At 45.0% G+C, this 23,430-nt stretch overlaps 1 protein-coding gene across 3 annotated transcripts in view; it reads right to left on the bottom strand.

Annotated features, from left to right (window-relative positions):
* The window catches only part of WIPI2 (WD repeat domain, phosphoinositide interacting 2), a 150,675-nt gene that overhangs the window by 120,373 nt on the left and 6,872 nt on the right, over nucleotides 1-23,430 (bottom strand). For all 3 annotated transcript variants that reach the window (XM_069983577.1, XM_069983574.1, XM_069983575.1), the window contains exons 2-4: nucleotides 19,934-20,016; nucleotides 14,421-14,590; nucleotides 13,857-13,953 (exon numbers count right to left, since the gene is read on the bottom strand). In XM_069983577.1, coding sequence (XP_069839678.1) covers nucleotides 13,857-13,953; nucleotides 14,421-14,590; nucleotides 19,934-20,016 — 350 coding nt within the window. The remainder of the gene's footprint in view (nucleotides 1-13,856; nucleotides 13,954-14,420; nucleotides 14,591-19,933; nucleotides 20,017-23,430) is intronic.

Genomic DNA, 23,430 nt, shown 5'->3' on the forward strand with positions numbered 1-23,430 from the left:
TCAATTGCCCCTAAAATCATACCATTAGTATAGGTTAAGCCTTCTAGAGCCACCAGAAATTGATTAGTATCTTGATCCCATACTGTCTAAACATTTTTCAGGTACCCCACTAGTAACCTTCCGTCGCTGTAAGAACATTAAAGATACTTTAGTCAGAAGTTCTTTCTGTAGCACTATAAGTGAAGAATCTACTAAAAACTGGTTAACTCAAACATTGCCGGCTGGCAACTACAAATGCAAAAATTGTAACTGGTGCAGTCATTTTCATGAATGCAAAAGTATACAACTTGGAGGAGTTTTCTTTCGTATAAATGATATGATCTGTTGTAGATCCAAAAATGTGATATATGCCATCATGTGCAGTTGCGGTCTATTCTATATAGGCAAGACCACCAGGGCTTTAAATAAAAGGTTTTCCGAACATGTAAGATCTATAAAAACAAAGAAAGGCGTTCCAAGATTGATACATCACATGGACACTATACATAATGGCGATGTTAGCCAGTTAAAATTTCTGGGCCTTGTACGTGAATTTCAAAAAAATAACATAGATGTGAACAAAATATTATTACAAAAAGAAGCGAGAATTATTTTACAAACTAACGCACAAAGCGCCTGTGGTCTGAATGAACGCATCGATTTAAGTATGTTTCTTTGATTGCCATCTTTATTTTATGTATCCATGCGAGAATCTGTACCTTCACAGCAATTGGTTTTAACTATATTGTTTATGTATTACATGTATTTGCGTCCACTCACCTGCTATCCTGAAAGCTATTTAGGAGCAGACGTGAGCGGGTGGAGGAGTGTCTGAAGAATCGCGCATGCGCGCGGGAAACAGCTGTCACACTATCAGCTGCTGAGCGGCGTCCCCGCCGTCTGCTACACACTCTGACTTGTGATTTTACAAAGATGTTATAATAAAGGAAGATTTTATACGGTGAGTGCCTCCTTATGCTTTCTTTCTTGGAATATGATTATTGATGCTTGCACTGCACTTATTCAGGAAGAGCACCCCGTATTATTGCCGTTTTGCCCATTATATTATCGAGGCTTGCAGAGTGGTTGTGCCGGTTTGCTTTTCCTCTACCCAGAAAAATAAAAAAAATTTGCATTTTATGAACTTTGAAATTCTCTGCTTCTAAAAAAAGAACGTCGTAGCACATAAATTAGTTACTAAGTCACATTACCAATATGTCTTCTTTATTCTGGCATAATTTGGTAAAAATATTTTACTTTTTTAGGGTGTTATGGGGCTTAGAAATTTATCAGCAAATTATCACATTTTCGTGAAAGTTTCCAAAACTGATTGTTTTTAGGGACCAGTTCTTTTTTTAAATGAATTTAGAAGTCTGGTATCCTGAAAACCCCCATAAGTGACCCCATTTTGGAAACTACACACCTTAAAGAATTAATCTAGGGGTATAATGAGCATTTTAACCCTACAGGGGCTGGAGGAAAGTATTCACAATTAGGCAGTAAAAAAATGGAAAAATAAAATTTTCCAATAATATATACGTTTAGATTAAAGTTTCTCATTTTCAAAAGGAACATAAGAGAAAATACACCCCAAAATTTGTAACGCAGGTTCTCTTGAGTACAACGGTACCCCATATGTGGGCGTAAACCACTGTATGGGCACACAGCCGGGCTCAGAAGGAAGGGAGCGCCAATTAGCTTTTCCAATGCAGATTTTGCTGAAGAAGTTTCTGAGCGCCAGGTGCGTTTGCAGTGCCCCTGTAGTGTCAGCAGAGAGGAAACCCCCCATAAGTCACCCCATTTTGGAAAGTGCACCTCTCAAAGAATTCATCTTGGGATGTGGTGACCATTTTTACCCCACAGGTATTAGAGGAAAGTATTCAAAATTGGCCAGTAAAAATGAAAAACTCGAATTTTTCCAATAATATGTTGGTTTAGTTTGAAATTTCTCAATTTGATGAGGAACAAGAGAGAAAACGTACCCCAAAATCTGTAACGCAGGTTCTTCTGAGTAAAATGGTACCTCATATGTGGGCATAAACCACTGTATGGGCACACAGCAGGGCTCAGAAGGGAAGGAGCGCCAATTTACTGGAACAAAACCGCAGTTAGTAATGGTTATTAGAATAGCGCAGTTACTAAAATAAAATAAAAAAGAGATTACAGGTAATGTGGGGTGGTTATGGGCAACCTGAGGTAGTTACGGGCAACGTGGGGTGGTTACGGGCAACGTGGGGGTGGTTACGGGCAACGTGGGGTGGTTACGGGCAACGTGGGGTGGTTACGGGCAACGTGGGGTGGTTACGGGCAACGTGGGGTGGTTACGGGCAACGTGGGGTGGTTACGGGCAACGTGGGGTGGTTACGGGCAACGTGGGGTGGTTACGGGCAACCTGGGGTGGTTACGGGCAACCTGGGGTGGTTAGGGGCAACCTGGGGTGGTTAGGGGCAACCTGGGGTGGTTAGGGGCAACCTGGGGTGGTTAGGGGCAACCTGGGGTGGTTAGGGGCAACCTGGGGTGGTTACGGGCAACCTGGGGTGGTTACGGGCAACCTGGGGTGGTTACGGATAAACTGAAGTTCTTATAGGCAATCTGGAGGGGGTCACTGGCAACGTGGGGTGGTCACAGGCAACGTGGGGGGGGTCACAGGCAACGTGGGGGGGGTCACAGGCAACGTGGGGGGGTCACAGGCAACGTGGGGTGGTCACAGGCAACGTGGGGTGGTCACAGGCAACGTGGGGTGGTCACAGGCAACGTGGGGTGGTCACAGGCAACGTGGGGTGGTCACAGGCAACGTGGGGTGGTCACAGGCAACGTGGGGTGGTCACAGACAATCTGGGGTGATTACGGGCAACGTGGAGTGGTTACGGGCAACCTGCAGTGCTTACAGACAATCTGGGGTGGATACGGGCAACGTGGGGTTTACGGGCAACCTGCAGTGCTTACAGGCAATCTGGGGTGGATACGGGCAACGTGGGGTTTACGGGCAACCTGCAGTGCTTACAGGCAATCTGGGGTGATTACGGGCAACGTGGAGTGGTTACGGGCAACCTGCAGTGCTTACAGACAATCTGGGGTGGATACGGGCAACGTGGGGTGGTTACGGGCAACCTGCAGTGCTTACAGGCAATCTGGGGTGGTTACGGGCAACGTGGGGTGGTTACGGGCAACCTGCAGTGCTTACAGACAATCTGGGGTGGATACGGGCAACGTGGGGTCGTTACGGGCAACCTGCAGTGCTTACAGACAATCTGCGGTGGTTACGGGCAACGTGGGGTGGTTATGGATGAACTGAAGTTGTTATAGGCAATCTGGGGTGGGTACCTGTAATCTGGCATGGGCACCGCAATCTGGAGGGGGTCATAGGCGCCGTGGCGTGGTCAGAGGTACCGTGTGGTGGTCAGAGGCGACGTGCGGTGGTTACATGCAATCTGGGGGGTTACATGTAATCTGAGGTGATTACGGGGAACCTGGGGGGGTTATGTGCAACCTGGAAGGGTTACAGACAATCTGGGATTGTTACTGATAAACTGAAGTGCTTATAGGTAATCTGGGGTGGGTACATGTAATTTAGGGTGGTTACGGGCAATCTGGAGGGGGTCACTGGCAACGTGCGGTGGTTACGGGCAACGTGCGGTGGTTACGGGCAACGTGCGGTGGTTACGGGCAATCTGGGGGGGGGTAGGGGTAATTTGGGAGTAAACTGCAATTATTACTATAATAAAAAGTGTGTGTTTTATTTTTTTGTATGTTTGTCACTTTTTGTACTCTGCACATTCATTTTCACTGTATTACTATGATTACTGTGATATTTTCTATCACAGTAATCATAGTTCAGTGACAGAGACAGGCACTTCACAACCAGCCAGGACGCCGAAGAGGAAGGAGCTCCAGGATCAGGTAACGTATAAGGGGTAGGGGGGGTGACTGGGGGACGGGGGTGACAGGGGGGCGACATCACTTTTTATCCCCTGTCAACAATCATTCATGGTGACAGGTGATAAAAAGTGCGGGGATGATACCGCTGATCGCTTGTACCGGGACCCCACAGGGGGGTCCCCGATCACTGCCCCATGCTCTCCGCTACCTCCGGTGGCGGAGAGCATGGGGTTTTCGTTCATTTTAACTTTTCCATCGCTGTGAACAGACATTAGTCTGTTCACAGCGATGGCGGCGGCCATCTTGGATCTGATGGCCGCCGGGGGAGGGGGGTTAGTGATGGCCCTACTAGGGGGGGCTGATCTGAGGTCTGGGGGACACTTATTTCATCTCCCCCCGCCGGAGATGAAAGGCGGCGGCACCGGTAATCCCCTTTACCGACGGCCGCCGCTATAATGTTAATAGCGGCGATCGTCGGTTAGGGGGGGGGGGGGGGGGGGGACGGCTCCGTGCTCAGTCACTCCTAACAGCCCCTCCCCTCTCCATAGCCACATAATGGACAGAGAAATCCTGCTTCATCTGATGTGAGGGGGGAGGCTGGGAGATTGCTTTTTCAGTACAGAAGGAAACTCTTTTAGTACATAAAACCTATTACAGAGTTTCTTAAAATAGCTTGAACTGTTGATATTTAATGTTTTAAAAAAAACAATTACCCTGAAATGACAGTTACGCTTTAAGCTCTAGCTCAATTCTCCTAAAATATTCACTCAGGATCCAGATTGGGGCTGCTCTAATCACACATCAGCTGAGGTTGAACTATCTTCTGAGTTTTTTAAGGTACGAATTAAGGTTGAGGGGGCATTAGAAATTGTGACACCCAGATATTCAAAGGTTTGGTCTGCTTTTATTTGTTTCAACCCATATTTATACCTAGTATCTTCCTGATCAATTGGCAAGTTCACACATATGGATTTGCTCCAGCTGATTTTCAACCCTGAAACTTCCTGCTAATTTTTCCATAATTCTAGGTATAGCTACCTCTGTATCCCAAATGAACATCAAAAGATCATCTGCGTACAAGGCTATGTGATCTTGTTTGCCTTTCAGCCACACGAAAGCAGGATAACCAAATTAAAGGTTTTGGGCTTAAAGTGATTCTATATAAAAAGATCAAATAAAAGAGGGGAAAGGAGCAGCCCAAATGTGTTAAACCAATAATCGAAAGGGATGCAGTAGGCTACAAAGTAATACCTCACCAACAGCCAAATTCTTACTCATTTTAGGGTAGCTCCATACATTGTAATAATAATAATAATTTTTATTCATATGGCGCCAACAGATTCCGCAGCACTTTACAATTCTGGGGTACATACATAGAAAAAAAATCAGACATTACAGAGATCTACATATAATTATCCATACACTAGAAAATGTACCCGGCGCTGTCCGGGTATAAGGTGTCAGTGTGTTAATTAGATTTATTCTAAGGTGCCCAGGAGGCCAATCTATGTCCTTGTTTTTTTAAAGGGAAAATCGCCAGTAGCCCTAAATGCCCCTATATACCCGACAGTTCTGCACTGTTTATGTAAATTGTAGCTTATGCACATTAGAAATAAACTAAAAACTTTAAAACATCCGTCCTGTATACCTGTAGTGTATAGTTGGGGTGGGGGATTGTATACCTGTAGTGTATAGTTGAGGGGGTCCTGTATACCTGTAGTGTGTAGTTGGGGGGCTGTATAACTGTAGTGTGTAGTTGGGGGGGCTGTATACCTGTGGTGTATAGTTGAGGGAGGTCCTGTATACCAGTAGTGTATAATTAAGGGTGGGGCTGTATACCTGTACTGTATAGTTTGGAAAGTACTGTATATCTGCAGTGTATAGCTGGTAAAGGCCCTGTATACCTGTACTGTATAGTTTCGGGTCTTGTATACCTGTAATATATAGTTGGTGAAGGTGCTGTATTCCTGTACTGTTTAGTTGGTGGAGGACTTCTATACCTGTAGTTTATAGTTTGAGGGTCCTGGATACCTGTAGTGTATAGTTGGTGGAGGTCTTGTATACCTGTAGTATATAGTTTGGGGTCCTGTATACCTGTAGTATATAGTCGGTGGAGGTCCTGTATACCTGTAGTATAGAGTTGGTGGAGGTCCTGTATACCTGTAGTGTATAGTTTGGGATCCTGTATACCTGTAGTATACAGCTGGTGGAGGTCCTTTGCACCTGTAGTGTATAGTTTTGGGGTCCTGTATACCTGTAGTGTCCTGTATACCTGCAGGGTCGTATTTACTATTAGGCACTCGTGGTCTGCCTAGGGCAGCACCAGGGAGCAGGGGGAAGGAAACAATTTTAATTTTTTTTTTCTAGTCTTCCACCTTCTGTTCAGACTTGCCAGAAAATCTAGTGTCTTTTCAAAGGCGGGTATGGTAGTATTGGTTAGGTCTAGTGTGGCAGTGTTATCCAGTCACGGTACGGCGGTATTGGTCAGGTCTGGTGTGGCTGTGTCATCCAGTCACAGTATGGCGGTATTGGTAAGGTCTGGTATGGCAGTGCTATCCAGTCACAGTATGGTGGTATTGGTCAGGTCTTATATGACAGTGTTATCCAGTCACAGTATGGCAGTATTGGTCAGGTCTGGTATGGCAGTGTTATCCAGTCACAGTGTGGCGGTATTGGTCAGGTCTAGTATGGCAGTCTTATCCAGTCATAGTATGGCGGTATTGGTCAGGTCTGGTATGGTGGTTTTAAAAGGGGGTCTACCAGTTATTACTGTGGATGTTGTGAGGCAGCTGCCCTAGCAACCACAGCTCCCTGTGAAAATGAAATTAGTAATCCTATTATTTGCTAAGGCTCCCAACTGCCGTTTCTGCTTGCAAAGCTGCTGCAGCTAATTATATCACCTGTGTGTGCAGTTTGGAGATTATCCCATTGATCTCTATGGGGCGCTCTTACCCCTCCCCCTCCCCTCCTGTACATCTGGCAAGTATGCGGGACCTTCGCTCTAACCTGCCCAGGCACCTAATGTATCTGTGGGCCAAATTTGGGGTCAAACGGACGTTTGGAAGTCTATACAGGACAGACAGACAGACTTTCATTTTTATGATATAGATGATATAGATTACAGACTATTAGGAGGGGGTGCTCGACAAAATGGCAAAGTCCTTCCTTTTTAGCATGGTCTGGCCATCTTTATAAATAAGGCAGTGCAGGTAAGGGTGGATAAACCAGTCATCAACCATTGCCTGCCTGCTACAGGTCTAAGTGCTTGAATGCCTGGCGTATGTATTGGGGGGAGGGGGGGGCAATTTAGGGAATCTGATAAGCCTGTTTGAACAGATGAGTTTTGAAGGCACATTTAAAGCTTTGGGTATTGGAGGTGAGTCTGACAGTCTTGGGTAATGCATTCCATAAAACTGGTGCAGCTTGGGTGAAGTCCTGGAGACGGGAGTGAGAGGTGCGGATTAAGGTGGTTGTTAGTCTTAAGTTGTTAGAGGAGCGTAAGGCACGGGTAGGGCGGTAGACAGAGATGAGGGAGGTGCAGCACTGTGGAGAGCCTTGTGGGTGAGCAGGAGGAGTTTATATTGAATCCTGTGTTTAATAGGGAGCCAATCTAATGACTGGCACAGGGGGGAGGCATCGGTATAGCGGCTGGACAGGGAGATAAGCCTGGCCGCTGCACTGAGAATGGACTGGAAAGAGGGGAGTTTAGAGGAAGAAAGGCCGATTAGTAAGGAATTGCAGTAGTCAAGACGGGAATGGATCAGAGCGACAATAAGAGTTTTAGCAGATTCGACAGTAAGGAAGGGACGGATTTTAGAGATGTTTTATAGATTCAGATTACAGGAACGTCAAAGAGATTTAATATGAGGAGTGAAGGACAGATCAGAGTCAAACATAACCCCAAGGCAGCGGGCTTGTTGTCAAGGGGTTATGGTTGCACCACAGACAGAGATTGAGATGTCAGGTGGAGGGCGGTTAGCAGAGGGAGGGAATACAAGAAGCTCAGTCTTAGCAAGGTTTAGTTTTAGGAATAGGGAGGACATAGCGTTAGAGACGGCAGACAGACAGTTACTGGTGTTCTGTAGAAGTGCTGGGGTAATATCATGGGAGGAGGTATAGAGCTGGGTATCATCAGCATAGAGATGGTATTGAAAACCAAACTTGCTGATGATTTGTCCGATGGGTAAAGTGTAAAGTGAGAAAAGGAGAGGGCCCAGGACTGATCCCTGAGGAACCCCAACTGTAAGGGAAAGAGAAGATGAGGAGGAACCAGCAAATGATACGCTAAAGGAGCGGTCAGAGAGATAGGAGGAAAACCTGAAAAGAGCAGAGTTCTTGAGGCCGATAGAGCGGAGCAGATGGTCTACAGTGTCAAAAGCTGCAGATAGATCCAGGAGAATGAGCAAAGAATGGTCACCTTTAGATTTGGCGGAGCGGAGATTATTAGAGACTTTAGTAAGGGCAGTTTCAATAGAGTGGTGAGGAAGGAAACCGGACTGAAGTGGGTATAGGAGAGAGGTGTCAGAGAGGTAGCGGGTTAGGCAGGAATAGACCAGGCGTTCCAACAGTTTGGAGATAAAAGGAAGATTAGAGACAGGTCGATAAATGGCTGTACAGGATGGGTCTAGGGAGGTTTTTTTCAGTAATGGAGTGATAATGGATAATAGAGTGTTTGAAAGTCAAGGGGAAGATGCCAGAGAAAAGGGAGAGGTTGAAGATTTTAGTAAGGTAAGTAGTGGGAGCAGGAGAGAGAGACTGGACAAGGTTTGAGGAAATAGGGTCACTAGGGCAGGTGGTGGGACGAGAGGAGGAAAGGAGTCTGGAGACTTCCTCCTCTTAAAGGTTCAAATACTGAGAGGGAAGAGGAGGAAATACAAGAGGGAATAGGAACAACACTACTTGGGGACTGGGAGGTGATCTCCTGAGGGATAGTATCTATCTTTTCCTTGAAGTAGGATGCTAGGTCTAAAGCGCAGAGGTTAGTTACGGTTGTCTGAACTTTGGGTTTGAGGAGGGAGTTGAGGGTATCAAAGAGACGTTTTAGGTTATGGGATATAGAAGAAGAAATGAGAGAGGTAAAGTAAGATTGTTTAGCAGAATAAAGAGCTGAGTAGTAGCTTCTAAGCACAAATTTGTAATGTAGGAGGTTTGCATCAGTTTTAGACTTCCTCCAAGAAAGTTCAGCACACCTAGAACACCATAGAAGAAAACGAGTTGAAGGTGTGTGCCAGGGTTGTGGGCGTCTGTGTTTTGATGATTGAGGTGTGAGGGGTGCCAAGGGTTGTTTTGAGGGTGTCGTGATAGCATTTGGCAGCCAGATTGGGATAGGAGAGCGAAGAGATAGGAGGCAGTGATGACTGTACAGAGTCTGTAAGTTGTTGGGTGTTGGTGGCATGTAAGTTTCTGTACATGACCGAGGTTGGGGTGTCAGGAGGAGAATGAGTATTAATGATTGAAAAAGGCGAGACACTGGGAAAAGTCTGGAGAAGACCCAGGGTATTCCCACCCTTGTGGGTTGGAGAGTCAAAATGCTGAGAGAGGCCAAGGGAGGAGGTTAGAGTAAGAAACCGAGAGGCCGATGGGGAAAGTGGCATGTCAATAGGGATATTAAAGTCACCCATAATGAGGGCAGGAATGTCAGAAGATAGAAAGTAAGGAATCCAGGTAGAAAAGTAGTCAAGAAAGTGTCGATGTGAACCAGGGGGGGTCATAGATGTCTGAGACTCTCAGGGAAAAGGGCCGGAAGAGTCTAATGGTGTGCACTTCAAAAGAGGATAATGAGTGAGAGGGTACAGGGGTAATGACCTGGTAAGTGCAGTCCTGGAAGAGAAGTACACCTACTCCTGCACCATGCCTGTTATCAGGTCTAGGAGAATGGGAAAATTGAAGGCCTCCATGGGTCAGAGCAGCAGTTGAGGCTGTGTCTGACTCTTGAAGCCATGTTTCCATGAGAGCCATACATTGAATTTGGGAGCTTTCCCTGGCAACAGGATTCATGGAACATTTTCACAAAGCAGAACGCTAGTACATCTACATATATTTTGGATAATTCATAAATAACCTTCAAATTTATTCATATAGCACCAAACTAGTGCTGTACAGAGCTTTTCACTGATATTGGTCCCTGTACATTTTAAAGCGACTCTGTACCCACAATCTGACCCCTCCAAACAACTTGTACCTTTGGATAGCTGCTTTTAATCCAAAATCTGTCCTGCGGTCAGTTCGACAGGTGATGCAGTTATTGTCCTAAAAAAATACTTTCAAACTTGAAGCCTCGTGCCAAACGGGAGTATCTGTGCCCTAACTTTGCACAACCTCTCTGTCGCTCCTCCCCACCCTCTTCATCATTAGGAATGCTCCAGGCAGCTTGCCTCCTATTTCCCACCTGTGGCAGAAAATGTTTCAGTGGCATTCCAAATGCTGACGGAGGGGTGGGGCAAAGTTAAGGCACAGATACTCCAGTTTGGCACGGGCTTCAAATTTAAAAGTATTTTTTTTAGGACAATAACTGCATTGCCTGCCGAACGGACCACAGGACAGATCTTGGATTAAAAGCAGCTATCTGAAGGTACAAGTGGTTTAGGGGGGTCAGATTGTGGGTACAGAGTCGCTTTAAAGTGTGTAAGAAAACCCAGACCACAAACCCACTCAAGTACAGGGAGAACATACAAACTCCTTGAAGATGTTGTCCTTGGCCAACTGCTAAGACCCTAATGTTTGCACTAATTCATACATCTGTCTGGGCAGTTTATATTCTCACTACAGCCTTACACAGAAGGGCCGAGTGGGCCTGCTACATCACGTCACAGAACCTAGAAGAGGCAGAAGTAGTGGAATACGTGCAGTAGCGCAGGAGCCAAGTGGTAAGAATATGTTCTTTTTTTTCTCTCACCCCCCTCCCTGGGGAGTTGTACTTATACTAGCCATTTTATGTGAATATTCTGTTTATACGAAGAATTGTATTAATTTTTCTATGAATGTTTTGTGGCAATTGGTGACCCGGAAGTAGGCTCTGTCATTAGGGTCATTGATATGATATTTAAGAGTGCTATTTTGGATGTGACTGTATGCCTGAGGAAAGCTCTAACACATTACAAAGGGAAAATGCATTGATTAATATAATATTTTATTTTTGCCGTCCGTTTTGCATACTTTTGATTAGCATTATGCATTTATAATAATTCATCTGCCCGATTGATCTATACACCTGCACCTGGCTCACTAGAGGTCTATGATTTCTGCTGGGAATCTTTGTACTCCTGCATCCCCCTCCCTGGGGCATTCCACTTTTGACCTGAGAGTTCTAGCAAAAACATGCAATGCCCTTAAAATATCAATCCTGGATTACTCATGTTTAAAGCTAAATGTTGCGCTGTTCCAATAAGAGTTAACAGTGCCAGACTGTGTAAGGACAGGCTCCCAACTTGAAACACTAGTTGGTTATTGAGTGACACATTTCTAGGAACAGCACAACACAGAGCATTAAAAATGGGTAATTCAGAGTTGGTATTTTATGGTGAATACAAGTATTTATTAAAAAAAGACAGGTCAGGTTGGACTTAACTTTCTACAAGCATATCTCCACGTGTGGGGTCTATATTTGGCCGATTGCGCTATTTATTTTAATACAAAAGTACTAAAAATAATAAAAATTACTAAGTAAAAGCTATTAAAAACTGAGTAACAAAAATATGATGGCCATAAAAGGCCATAAAAAGATTGTAATCCTTAACCCCTAGACGACCCTGGACGTAGGGTTACGTCATGGAAGTCTGTCCCCAGATGACCCATGACGTAACCTTACGTCCTGGGTGTTTTTCCCGCTATGAAGCGCGCTCCGGAGCGGAGCGCGCTTCATAGCAGGTGGGGGCCGGCTGCCGCGTGTCATTAACCCCTTAAAGTGTAAGTGATGGGGAGTCCCCTGTCACTTACCGATCGGGACCCCCGCAGTGTGACTGCGGGGGTCCCGATCGTTGAAACGGACTGCCGGAGGTCTCTTACCTGCCTCTGTGCGGTCCGATCGGCGATCTGCTACACTGAGCCTGCACAGGCAGGCTCAATGAGCAGATCGCCGATAACACTGATCAATGCTATGCCTATGGCATAGCATTCATCAGTGTAGAAATCAAACTAGTGTATGTAAAAGTCCCCCAAAGGGACTTCAAAAGTGTAAAAAAAAAAAAGTTCAAAACACTAACACACTACCCCAAAACCCCTCCCCCAATAAAAGTCTAAATCACCCCCCTTTCCCATTATATAAATAAAACATATAAAAATGAATAAATAGATAAACATATAATATACCGTAGCGTGCGTAATTGTCCGATCTATTAAAATATAACAAGCGTCATTGTGATCGGTAAACGGCGTACACGAAAAGAGGGGAAAAAGTGCGCGGATTACCGATTTTATGTTACATTATATATTAAAAAAAATCTATAAAAAGTGATCAAAACGTCCGATCTTCACAAATATGGTATTAATAAAAACTAGAGATCAGGGCGGAAAAAATGACAGCCCATACAGCCCCGTAGGTGAAAAAATAAAACCGTTATAAGCGTCACAATAGGCCCATTTTATTAATATTTAATTGCCAAAAGAAAGGATTTAATAAAAAAATACATATATAACATTAGAGAATCTGTGTAACCTGCATATGGTTGTGTTTGGACTGACCTATAGAATAATAGTGTCATGTCGCTGTTACCATATAGTGCATTACGTAGACACAGGAACCCCCCAAACGTTACCATATTGCATTCTTATTTACGATTTCACCTATTTATATCTTCATAAATAATATATTTGGTATTCCATCATACATGTTATGGTAAAATGAATGACGCCATTACACAGTACAACTATTCCTGTAAAAAACAAGCACTTACATGGCTTGTAGATAAAAAAACTGAGAGTGCTAGAGCTCTTAGAAGGGGAGGAGGTAAAAACGAAAACACTAAGATCAAAATTTGCGCGGTCCACTGGGTCATTTTGGGCCTGGTCCTCAAAGGGTTAAAGGGAACCTGTCACCCCCTGTGCCGGGGTGAAGGCCGTCCGACCCCCCGCTAGAGCCCCGGATACTTACCCTATCTTGCCAAGTCCCGCTCCTGAAGCCGGTCCCGGGACGGAGATATCCCTGTCGTAAGCCCGGCCCGCGCGCTGCATAGGGGAGTCAGACGCCCATAGAGAATGAATGGAGCCGTCATTCTTTGTGGGCATCAGACTTATCTCTGCAGCGCGCGACGGGCTTCCGACAAGGATATCTCCATCCCGGGACCAGCTCCAGGAGCGGGACTTGGCGAGATGGGGTAAGTATCCGTGGCTCTAGTGGGGGTCGGGCGGTCTTCACCCCGGCATGGGGGGGGGGGGGGGGGGGGGTGACAGGTTCCCTATAAAAAGGCTTCAGCCGTGTACCTGCTTCTGGAAGAAGCAAAGGAATGCTGGCAGCACGCCTAGGAGGAGAGCACCATGAACCTACATACAGACACAAGGAAGAGACACTGCTATATAAACAATATATGGTAAACAACATGTTGTTCCAACTTGATTGCGCAGGACAGGAAACTGCTGACCATCTATGGAATGACCTTTCAGAGTGTTATATGTATGTGTCTTTGTGACTTGAAATCCCGCCTGTATTAAGAGTTAATATATTTAATGTGAAACAAATAAAATTGAGTGCGCACTCCAATACTAACATTTTGCCTGGTGTCATGTCCTCGTCGCTAGCGCTCAGCTTACTTAATTTGGACAGGGATAGTCACTTATCAGTTTTATATTGGGCAGTCATTTATTTGTATATTTCTGATAAACAAAATTAAAATACATTGTTCATCAACATTAGAATCTTCTGTCATCTTCATAGGCAACACAACCACAGAAATGTATTCTTCATCTCAGCTTAGTGAATAAGAACTTTTAAAAGGGCAATACAATCTGTGTTTTGTTTGGAACTTGAACAGAAAATATGTAATTGACAAATTTCGGACACTTACCTGCTGGGTTTGGGGGTGTTTCTCTGATAGTGTGCAGAACTTTCATATCTCTTATATTGTGTATGTACAGGGATTCTTCCAGACACACAATAAGCCTCTAGGGAGGTTACAAAATGCAGAGGAAAATCATTAGTACTGGAAATGTTTTAAGATAAGAATGTGAGTGAAAGCTTAAGTGACAAAGGCAAATGTGGTTATGTGCAGTACAAATGTCAAGCTGGAATTGTGGCCATCAGTGGATTGCCAATGAATCCTAGCTTATATAGAAGGTGTTATGCAAGAGACTCCCAATAAAATATAGAGCTGTGACTAAATTTGGTAATAGAGCTCCTGCTTGTCATCACTTTTGTCAATATGGCTGTACTGATGGCATTCAACTAATGCCCTCTCCACTAATTGGATACAATGTACATTTTTAGATACTGGTCTTCTTACTACCATATCTCATTCTGTTGGTTACTACATTTATCACCATTAGCATCCCAAGAACAGATATAATAAAATAAACTTTGTATGTAAGAAAAACAAAGGAACGATCCATATTTTTTGTCACTCTTTACTCACCTGTCTGTTTAATTTTACTGCCAAGATGGTGTTAGAATAACTGTAGTTGCAGATCTCTGTTCCTTTTTTAAAATGACATACTTTAAGTTTTCGAGGAGCTTTGAGGCTGACAATAGCAACAAGACTACTGGAGAATAGCCGCTCCACAATGCAAACATCTTCAGTGTCGGCTGTTGAAAAAACACAAAGGATCTCATATATATATATATATATATATATATATATATATATATATATATATATATAAAATTAAAAATTTTCCATTTTCCTATAAGAAATCATTGAAATACAGACAATTGGTTCCACTCCCCCAAAATATTTTTTATTCTGAATAACATGTAAAACAAATAAAACAAACATTTAGAAAGAGCTGAATATGTTGCATTATAAGTAGCAGTATAGCAATCAACGTGTGGAGTATAATGTATAGTAACTGCATAAACCTGAAAAACAGGTGAAAAAAAAGTGAGAATCACAGAGCTGTGCGAGAGGACAGTAACAGAATTTTTTCTATACAGCAGTGTGTATAGCTGAGTTAAGTGCAATCACATTATAGTAGCACTGTGTATAGCTGAGTGTAAGTGCAGGCACATTATAGCAGGAATTGTATAACTGTACATGTTAACGTGTCATATTATGGCTGTTCTTTCATGTACTTTGCAAAATGTATTCCCATATTAGCAAAGTACACCGATTAAAGTCCTGGGAAAGAGAACTACAGTTTCCCAAAAAATAAGACAACCTCCAAAAATAAGGCACAGTGCAGAATTTAAAGAATAGCTGAAAATAAGGCATTCTCCAAAAGTAAGACCCCTGTCGCCATGCCAATAAGTGTGTGTGTGTGTGTGTGGGGGGGGGGGGGGCTAAGGGTGAGGTGGTTGGTTTTGTCTGGTTATGCCAGGTTGTGAGGACAACTACTATACAGTATATAATAAATGTTCTCAATTCTTGTTCGACAGTCTTCTTTATGGAAAATTAAGACATCTAAGGGAGCAAAAATTAAAGGAACCCTGTCACCCCAGCTGCCGGGGTGAAGCCCGCCCGACTCTCTGGTGGAGCCCCTAATACTTACACCTTCCTTTAAGTCCCGGTCCCCATCCAGCCGCCAATAAATCCCCGTCGGAAGCTGTGTGCTCTCTCACCAAAGAGGAGTCCGACACGCATAGAGAATGACTGAAGCAGTCATTCTCTATGGGTATCGGAATCATCTCTGGTGAGCGTGCGCACGGCTTTCAACAAGAATTTCTCGGCGGAGGGACAAGGTCCGGGACTTCAAGGAAGGTATAAGTATAAGAAGGGGCTTCACCGGGGGGTTGGGCGGGCTTCACCCCAGCAGCCGGGAAGACAGGTTCCCTTTATGTTTCTTAAATGCAGTTCCCCTGTCAAGTCAGCAATCAAAACAATGCTCCATTGGTACTACCCACCAGCAGGATTAGCAGTGATTTAGGTTACAAACACACTTGCCGGATCTGCAGAGAGTCTCCTTGCTGCGTTTTTGCAGCGAGACTCGCTGCAGATCCCGGCCCTATACTTTCAATAGCAGAGAAACTCGCAGCAGGGATGTACATCCCTGCTGCAATTTTGTCTGCAGCCCGCCCCATTAACCCCCCCCCCCCCCCCGGCCGCCGGACATTATACATTACCGGGTCCCCGTTCCTGCTTGCTTTGGGGCTCCCGGTGTCTTCACGGCCCGCCCGGCCAATCAGTGCGCTGCGGCGGGGCAGATGTGCCGGGAGCCGCCGAAGCAAGCAGGAGCCGGGATCAGGTAATGTATATCCTGCCGCCCCCCCTGCAGCCCCGATCGCCCCCAGCCCCCGGCCGCATGATCGCCCGCAGCCCCCGGCCGCACGATCGCCCGCAGCCCCGCAGCCCCCGGCAGCACGATCGCCCGCAGCCCCATGATCGCCCGCAGCCCCCGGCTGCACGATCGCCTGCTGGGGGCGATCGTGCGGCCGGGGGCTGCGATGCTGGGGGCGATCGTGCGGCCGGGGGCTGCGATGCTGGGGGCGATCGTGCGGTCGGGGGCTGCGGGCGATCGTGCGGCCGGGGGCTGCGGGGCTGGGGGCGATCGTGCGGCCGGGGGCGATATACATTACCTGATCCCGGCTCCTGCTTGCTTCAGCGGCTTCCGGCGCGTTCCGACCGGCCAATCAGTGCGCTGCCCCGCCGCAGCGCACTGATTGGCCGGGCGGGCCGTGAAGACACCGGGTGCCCAGAAGCAAGCAGGAACGGGGACCCGGTAATGTATAATGTCCGGCGGCCGGGGGGTTAATGGGGCGGGCTGCAGACAATATCGCAGCAGGGATGTACATCCCTGCTGCGAGTTTCTCTGCTATTGAAAGTATAGGGCCGGGATCTGCAGCGAGTCTCGCTGCAAAAACGCAGCAAGGAGACTCGCTGCAGATCCGGCAAGTGTGTTTGTAACCTTACACAGACTTTACAGACTTATGTTGCAGGCACTGTTATGAAAAAGGAACTCTTCTCCATTTATTATGGACATGCATGTCCATCCAGGGTTATTGGACTCAATGTAAAAATTTACTACAGGTCTTTGGCCCTGGTTTCACTAGCAGTCTCCCCAACTGGTACTGTTGTTTATTACCATGAAAAATTTTCCCTTTAAATTAAGACCATTTTGTTGCAAATTTTTGTTTTGACCAGACACTGGAAATTTCCCTGTCCTCCTAAAATAAAGGTTATTACCTCCCTTAACAACACGTTTATGAGCAAATCATTGCTCTTGAATCCCTCCGATACCCTAGATTTGTAGAGGAATGGTCACCCTGGTTAGATTGCCCTCACCGCGCAATTCTTCTCCCTAGCTAAGAACCTCTCTTACAGACTGTGGGGTTGAAGGTAATTCTCTTAAAGGAAAAACATATTTGGCAAGTACAGTAGATGCACTGCTCTGTAGTGATGATAGTCTGCACAATAGTAGAGCAGAAATCACCCATTGTCTCCCTCTAGATAGCCTTGACAAGTCTGAACATACAGCCAAGATCATCATTTTCTTATCTTTACTTATAGCAAGATCATCATCGCCAAATTATGCTAGGAGCGGGGGAGACTCTATTCATAAGCGCCGCGCTGTAGTAACAGCATCGCGTGGCTGATTCATTACAGTGCGGCGCTTATGAATACAGTCTCCCCCGCTCCCAGCATCTAATTACAGATGCTGTCCGGGCTCGGGGGGACTCCGGTACATGCATTCCACGTCCGTGATCCGTCAGGATCACGGAACGTGGGAATGCAGCCTTAGGGTGCCTTTACACAGAGATTTATCTGACAGAATTTTTAACCCAAAGCCAGGAATGGATTTGAAAATCCAAGGAGAAATCTCAGTCTTTCCCTTATGACCTGTTCTCTGTTTATAGTCTGTTCCTGGCTTTGGCTTCAAAAATCTGTCAGATAAATCTCTCTGTGTAAAGGCACCCTTACCTGGGGGTTGTTTACATACTTTCTTCCCTATGCCCATTGGTAGAAACTGGAACATTTCATTTTATTGTTATCATGCTAATGATTGCATTGTATGCCAAGATTTGATGTTTAAACTTTTCTTCTGTTGTGCTTTACGGTACATTGATGTACTGCTCTACTCAACCTTTTCGCAGACCACAAACCACCTTATTTTATTTTTGCCACTCTGCTTAACCCTTAGAGGCCCGGGACAATTTAAATTTTTGCGTTTTCGTTTTTTTCTCATTGTGCTTAAAAGGCCATAGCAGTTGCATTTTTTTCACCTAGAGATTTTTTTGAGCTACTAATTGTACTTTGCAATGACAGGCTGAATTTTTTTCATAAAGTACACTGCGAAACCAGAGAAAAATTCTTTTGGAGGGTTTTTGTTTTTACACCGCACGGCCTGGGGTAAAACTGTCAGCCGTGACGAAGTGCCGGAAGGCAAGAAACAGCTGTCGCTGCTAACGCTAAGGCGTCCTCCCATATACCTGTCTATGCACATTGTTTGTATGAATAAATAAATAAAGAAACTGAGAAGACTAAGAGCAGTGAGTGCCATGTTTCTAATTATCCTATTGTTACTGTATGCATCTGGAACTCCTGTGACAGAGCACCACCCGTATAGTTCTGATCACAAATTTATTGCCTATCACCTACTGTGCCCTACGTCAAGTTTGGACATACATGTAGTGCCGTACTCATTATATTCTCTCTGCACGATGGACAAAGCTACATTTAAAGTTATATAGATGTGTCTATATAATGTATTACTGTATCTGTACGGTTCTGCCACACTTGTAGCTGATAGAAATCAAGGAAGTGAAGAAATATGGCCTCTGTGCCAATTCACATTGTCTCCTGCTCCCACTGCTTTCCCACCTTAGGCTATGTGCACACTGAGCAATTCTCGAGGAATTGTAGCTGAAAGTTTTCAGGCAGAATTCAAGCAGAATTTAAGCCCCCCATTGACTTCTATAGGATTCCTCTAGCAGATCTACAGCAGAAAATTCTGCTCGGAAATTCTGCAGTGTGAACAACAGAGCAGAAAACCCATTGAACACAATGGGACTTTGCTCTGCACATTTTTTACGGGAGGAATTTCAAGCTGAATTTCGAGCTGAATTTCAAGCTGAATTCCTCGCCTTTTCCTCAGTGTGCACATAGCCTTAGGAGACAAATATTCCATGCCTCTGTCTCACATTGTGTGTGTCTGCTAGGCACAGGCTGATGATGCAGAGAGGGGGGAGGGCGTGATTCACCATCTCAGACTGGCCAGAAGCAGGTGTTTCAACTTTGCCTATTGTGCAAAAGTCTACAGAGAAATTAGGGCTGTGTTTACACATGTTGGAGTGTCAATGCAGTACTGCAGCATCTGCACAAAAATGATGCAGTAACACAAATAGATAATTCTAAAACAGCAGAGAGGATAGAGCCGGCACTGCCAATCCCACCTGCACAAAAAACAAGGCAAAAACAGTATATCCCATGTAAAATATCATCGGATAAAGTCCTTTTTGTGGCAATCAACTTCAAATATAAAAGATGCCTGATCATAATATGTGCGGGGAGATAAAAAGGAAAAAAAATAAAAATATAATTTAAAAAGTTCTTTGCTTTATTCCAATATCAGCGTTACAGGTAGAGAATACAGAGTGCTGTGTCGGTGGGACCACAATGAAATGATAAAGTACTGCAAATAATTCAGTAACACAATGAAACTGCAATGTGTGAACACAGCCTAGATGTCCTGCAACAGCTTTGGGCGGGGAATAGGCAGGGTGGGGGACTGTGATGGAACAGCTGAGGGAAATCATTGCATTCTGGAACCTGTAGTATTGAGTACATCTGCTAAACCAGGAAATACAGAAACACAAAACAGAACAAAAACCCTCAAAACAAATGGATTTTTGGTAGTTTCAAAACTGGGATAGATCGGTAAGTATTGATATATGCTTCTGCAGAAGTTTCATTTTTTTTTTTCCTCTACCCGGAGTTCCCCTTTAATAAATGAATTAAGAAATTTTAAAAAATTAAATACATAACGGCAAACTTACTGCATTCATATATTTGCTCAAGCTTATCCACAGAAGGCAATGAAAAGAACTTGTAACCAGATTTGATACCAACTGCTAAGGATCTGTAAGGAAAGAAAAAATTAATAATGATAATAAATAAATAATGGAAAATATAAAACAGATTTAATGTGACATATTAGAATTAAAACAAATATAGAGACAGCCCTACAACAACAATTGATACACATTAAAAAACAAAAAGAAAAAATCTGTCCCATATATTTTTAGTATATTTATACACTGGATTATGTACAAAAAAAAAAAACTGCATAGTATCCATGGACCCAGGACCCAGTGACTACTTGAAGAAGCCCCCGCCCACCGTGACTACTTGCATGGTAATTTACATAAAGCGCAGGAGACTATTAAGCTAACCTTGCGGGCTGTTTATACATGGGATGGAGGCTACAGGGGAATGTTTAGGAAGCGTGCTGGCTGATGTACCAGCACGTTTCCTTAGCTTTATGGCCAATTTTAGTGTGATTGTTTCCCTTTAAATCAAAAAATGTTTAGCTTTGCTCTGTAGGAAAACAATTTTCCCCTGCTCTGTAAGTAAAAAAAAAAAAAAAATGCAGATTCCAGGTGCAGAGGTAATCAGAGGAGGGGCCTGATGAATCATACAGTTTCTACCCTTTCTGAGCTCTCACAGAGATGCATAGGAGCCCCCGATAGAAGAGGGGCCAGAAGAGCCGTGACGCACCGTACGCAGGATTTGAATGGCGCTGAGGGACCGGACTGAAACCGTGTCATGGGACTTCTACCTTCAATAGTAAGTATGTGCGCCAGGCTACAGCAGGGAGAGGGATAAACTATGACTGTGGGGGCCATTTATTTGGCGTACACCAGGGAGAAGGTGCAGATTCGCCCCTTCTTCCCGTACGCCCGGCTCGCCCGATGGGCGGGCTGGCGGAGCTTTGGAGGGGGTGATAAGGCGGGGAGGAGGCGTGGCCTCATTGATCATGTGTAAATGTGGTACGCCGGCCGGATTCACTAAGAGGCGTAACCATTCTCGTAGAGATGCACTGGAGACCCTGACTTTCAGTCTTCAATAGCCCCGGATTGCTTCTTTAACCCCTTAAGGACTGAACCAAATTCCATTTTTGTGCTTTCGTTTTTTTTTCTCCGGGCGTTTAAAAGGCTACAACGCTTTTTTCCACCAACAGACTATTATGAACTTATTTTATGCACCACTAATTTTACTTTGCATTGAAAGACCTAAATTTTTCATAAAATATACCTCAAAACCAGAAAAAAATTATTTGCGCTTTGAAATTAAAAATAAAACACTTTTTTTTTTGGGGGGGGGGGGGGGTAAAACTGAAATGTTACCTATGTTCTCCAAGCTCTTTTCTGCTCTTTCTAACACTTTTTTGAGGCGTAATTTTTTGCACCATGGTCTGTACTTTAAAGCAGCACTATCAGCAGGTTCTGCCCAGAGAACCTGCTGATATGCCCTAGACGCTACTTACCTTAGCAGCAGATTGCAGTTCTTAACGTTGTCCTCCTCCCCCGTATTCCTCCGAAATACCCTAATCGCCCCTATGTAAATAAGGTGCTTAGGAGCATTTGGGGCGTCTCCCCCCTGCTCCAAGCATTACTGAGTGCCCCCGAGCCCGACCCCCAATGTACCGCCCACTATGCACAGTCAGAGACGGGCATATTCCTGCGCATGATCGAATCAACCGGCTGTCTCACGCTGGATGAAGATTTCTCCTCTGCAGCCAAGATGTTTTCATCGCCGAGGTAACTGACATCTGTAAGTATGTTCGTCTTGTCAGTGTGTCCCTGTCGAGAGGTAGTTTATGCTGTGGATGATGGGAGTGTGGATGCTTGCAGTGGATGATGGAAGTGTTGATGCATGTAGTATATGATGGCAGTGTGCATGCATGCAGTGAATGATGGCAGTGTGCATGATGGGAATGAATGAGGGCAATGTGGATGATGGGGGTGTCATCCACACTCCCATCATCCACTGCCTGCATGCACACTCCCATCATACACTACATGCACCAACACTCCCATCATCCACACTACCCTCATCCATTCCCATCATCCACAGCCTAAACAATCTCTCAACAGGGACACATTGACAAGACGAACATAAACGTATACTTACTGATGTCAGTGACTTCTCAGATGAAAACAGCTTGGAAGCAGAGGAGGATTCTTCTTCCAGCGTCAGACTGACGGCCGATTCGCGCATGCACAGGAAGAAGCCGTCTAAACAAGACCACTATGCATATATGAATATGCATAATGGGCAGTACGGGGGGGGGGGGGGGGGAGCGGGCGACACACAGTGGTGCTCGGAGCAGGGGGGAGACGCCCCAAATGCTCCTAAGCACCTTATTTGCATAGGGGCAATTAGGGTATTTTGGAGGACTGGGGGGGGGGGAGGAGGAAAACGTTATAAACGGCAATCTGTGCTAAGGTAAGCAGCTTCTAGCGCATATCAGCAGGTTCTCTGGGCAGAACCTGCTGTTAGTGCCGCTTTAATTGAGTCTATGGGACAGGCGGAGATGTGCGCAGCCGCGAGAGGCGACAGAATCCAACAGAACTTCTCCGTGCGGATTCCTAAATGTGAACCCACCCTGATACTGAAAAGAATTTACATAACTTAGCCCCACCTCCTACACTTGTGTTGCAAAGATACAGTGGTCAGAAAGTGCCAACAGATTCCCCTTAATTTAAGAGCTGCCAAAAGGCAGCCCAAAATACCCTGAATTTACCAATAACCTATAGGAATATTGAACAAAAATTTATTATGCTAAATCAAGAATAAGATCAAACTAATATAGAAACATAGATTCAAAATTACAACAACACTGCCATCTAGGGGATGGTCCCTTCTATTGTTAGTAGCTATAACCTAAACCATGTTGTAATATGAAGTGTAACCTAGTAATGACAATGACTCACCTGCATGTTTAAGTCAGTGAAGGATGGCTAGTGTTGATGCGATTAAAAGCTCAGCTTGTCCCCCTCTCAAAATATTTCGGCACGCTTGGTGCATTTGTCAAGAGGTGGTGGGCAGACTGACTGCAGGCCGATTCTGGAGCTAAATAACCTCTGATTGACAGCTCATAGGGGTGCGCTGCCAATCAGGTTGCAAAGGTCTAAATGTCCAATGAAAACTTTGAACGTATATTCCAAAAGGAAATGTTACCAATGTCTATTCTGCATACAATGACCAATCGTAATAGATTAACAGCAGTTCTAACAGGCTGGAAACAAACATGGGAGCTGCAGCATCGGGCGGCACTGAGTGACGCGGCAGGGAAACTCCCACAACCCAGTCACGTCACTAGCAATCCCCTAGCGTTGCCGTCAAATCAGAAGGCTTCCCCAGTGACGTACATGCGCAGAAGTAACCCATTCGGGGCACTGACTCCATTAAAAAGGTAGAGCTCCGCAAAAAAAGCTGCGCCAACTAATAGTAACTAGTGCCGTCAGGTCAGGAGTGTTCCCCAGTGACT

The sequence above is a fragment of the Dendropsophus ebraccatus genome, chromosome 9 (assembly GCF_027789765.1).
Source record: "Dendropsophus ebraccatus isolate aDenEbr1 chromosome 9, aDenEbr1.pat, whole genome shotgun sequence".
Classification (NCBI taxonomy): domain Eukaryota; kingdom Metazoa; phylum Chordata; class Amphibia; order Anura; family Hylidae; genus Dendropsophus; species Dendropsophus ebraccatus.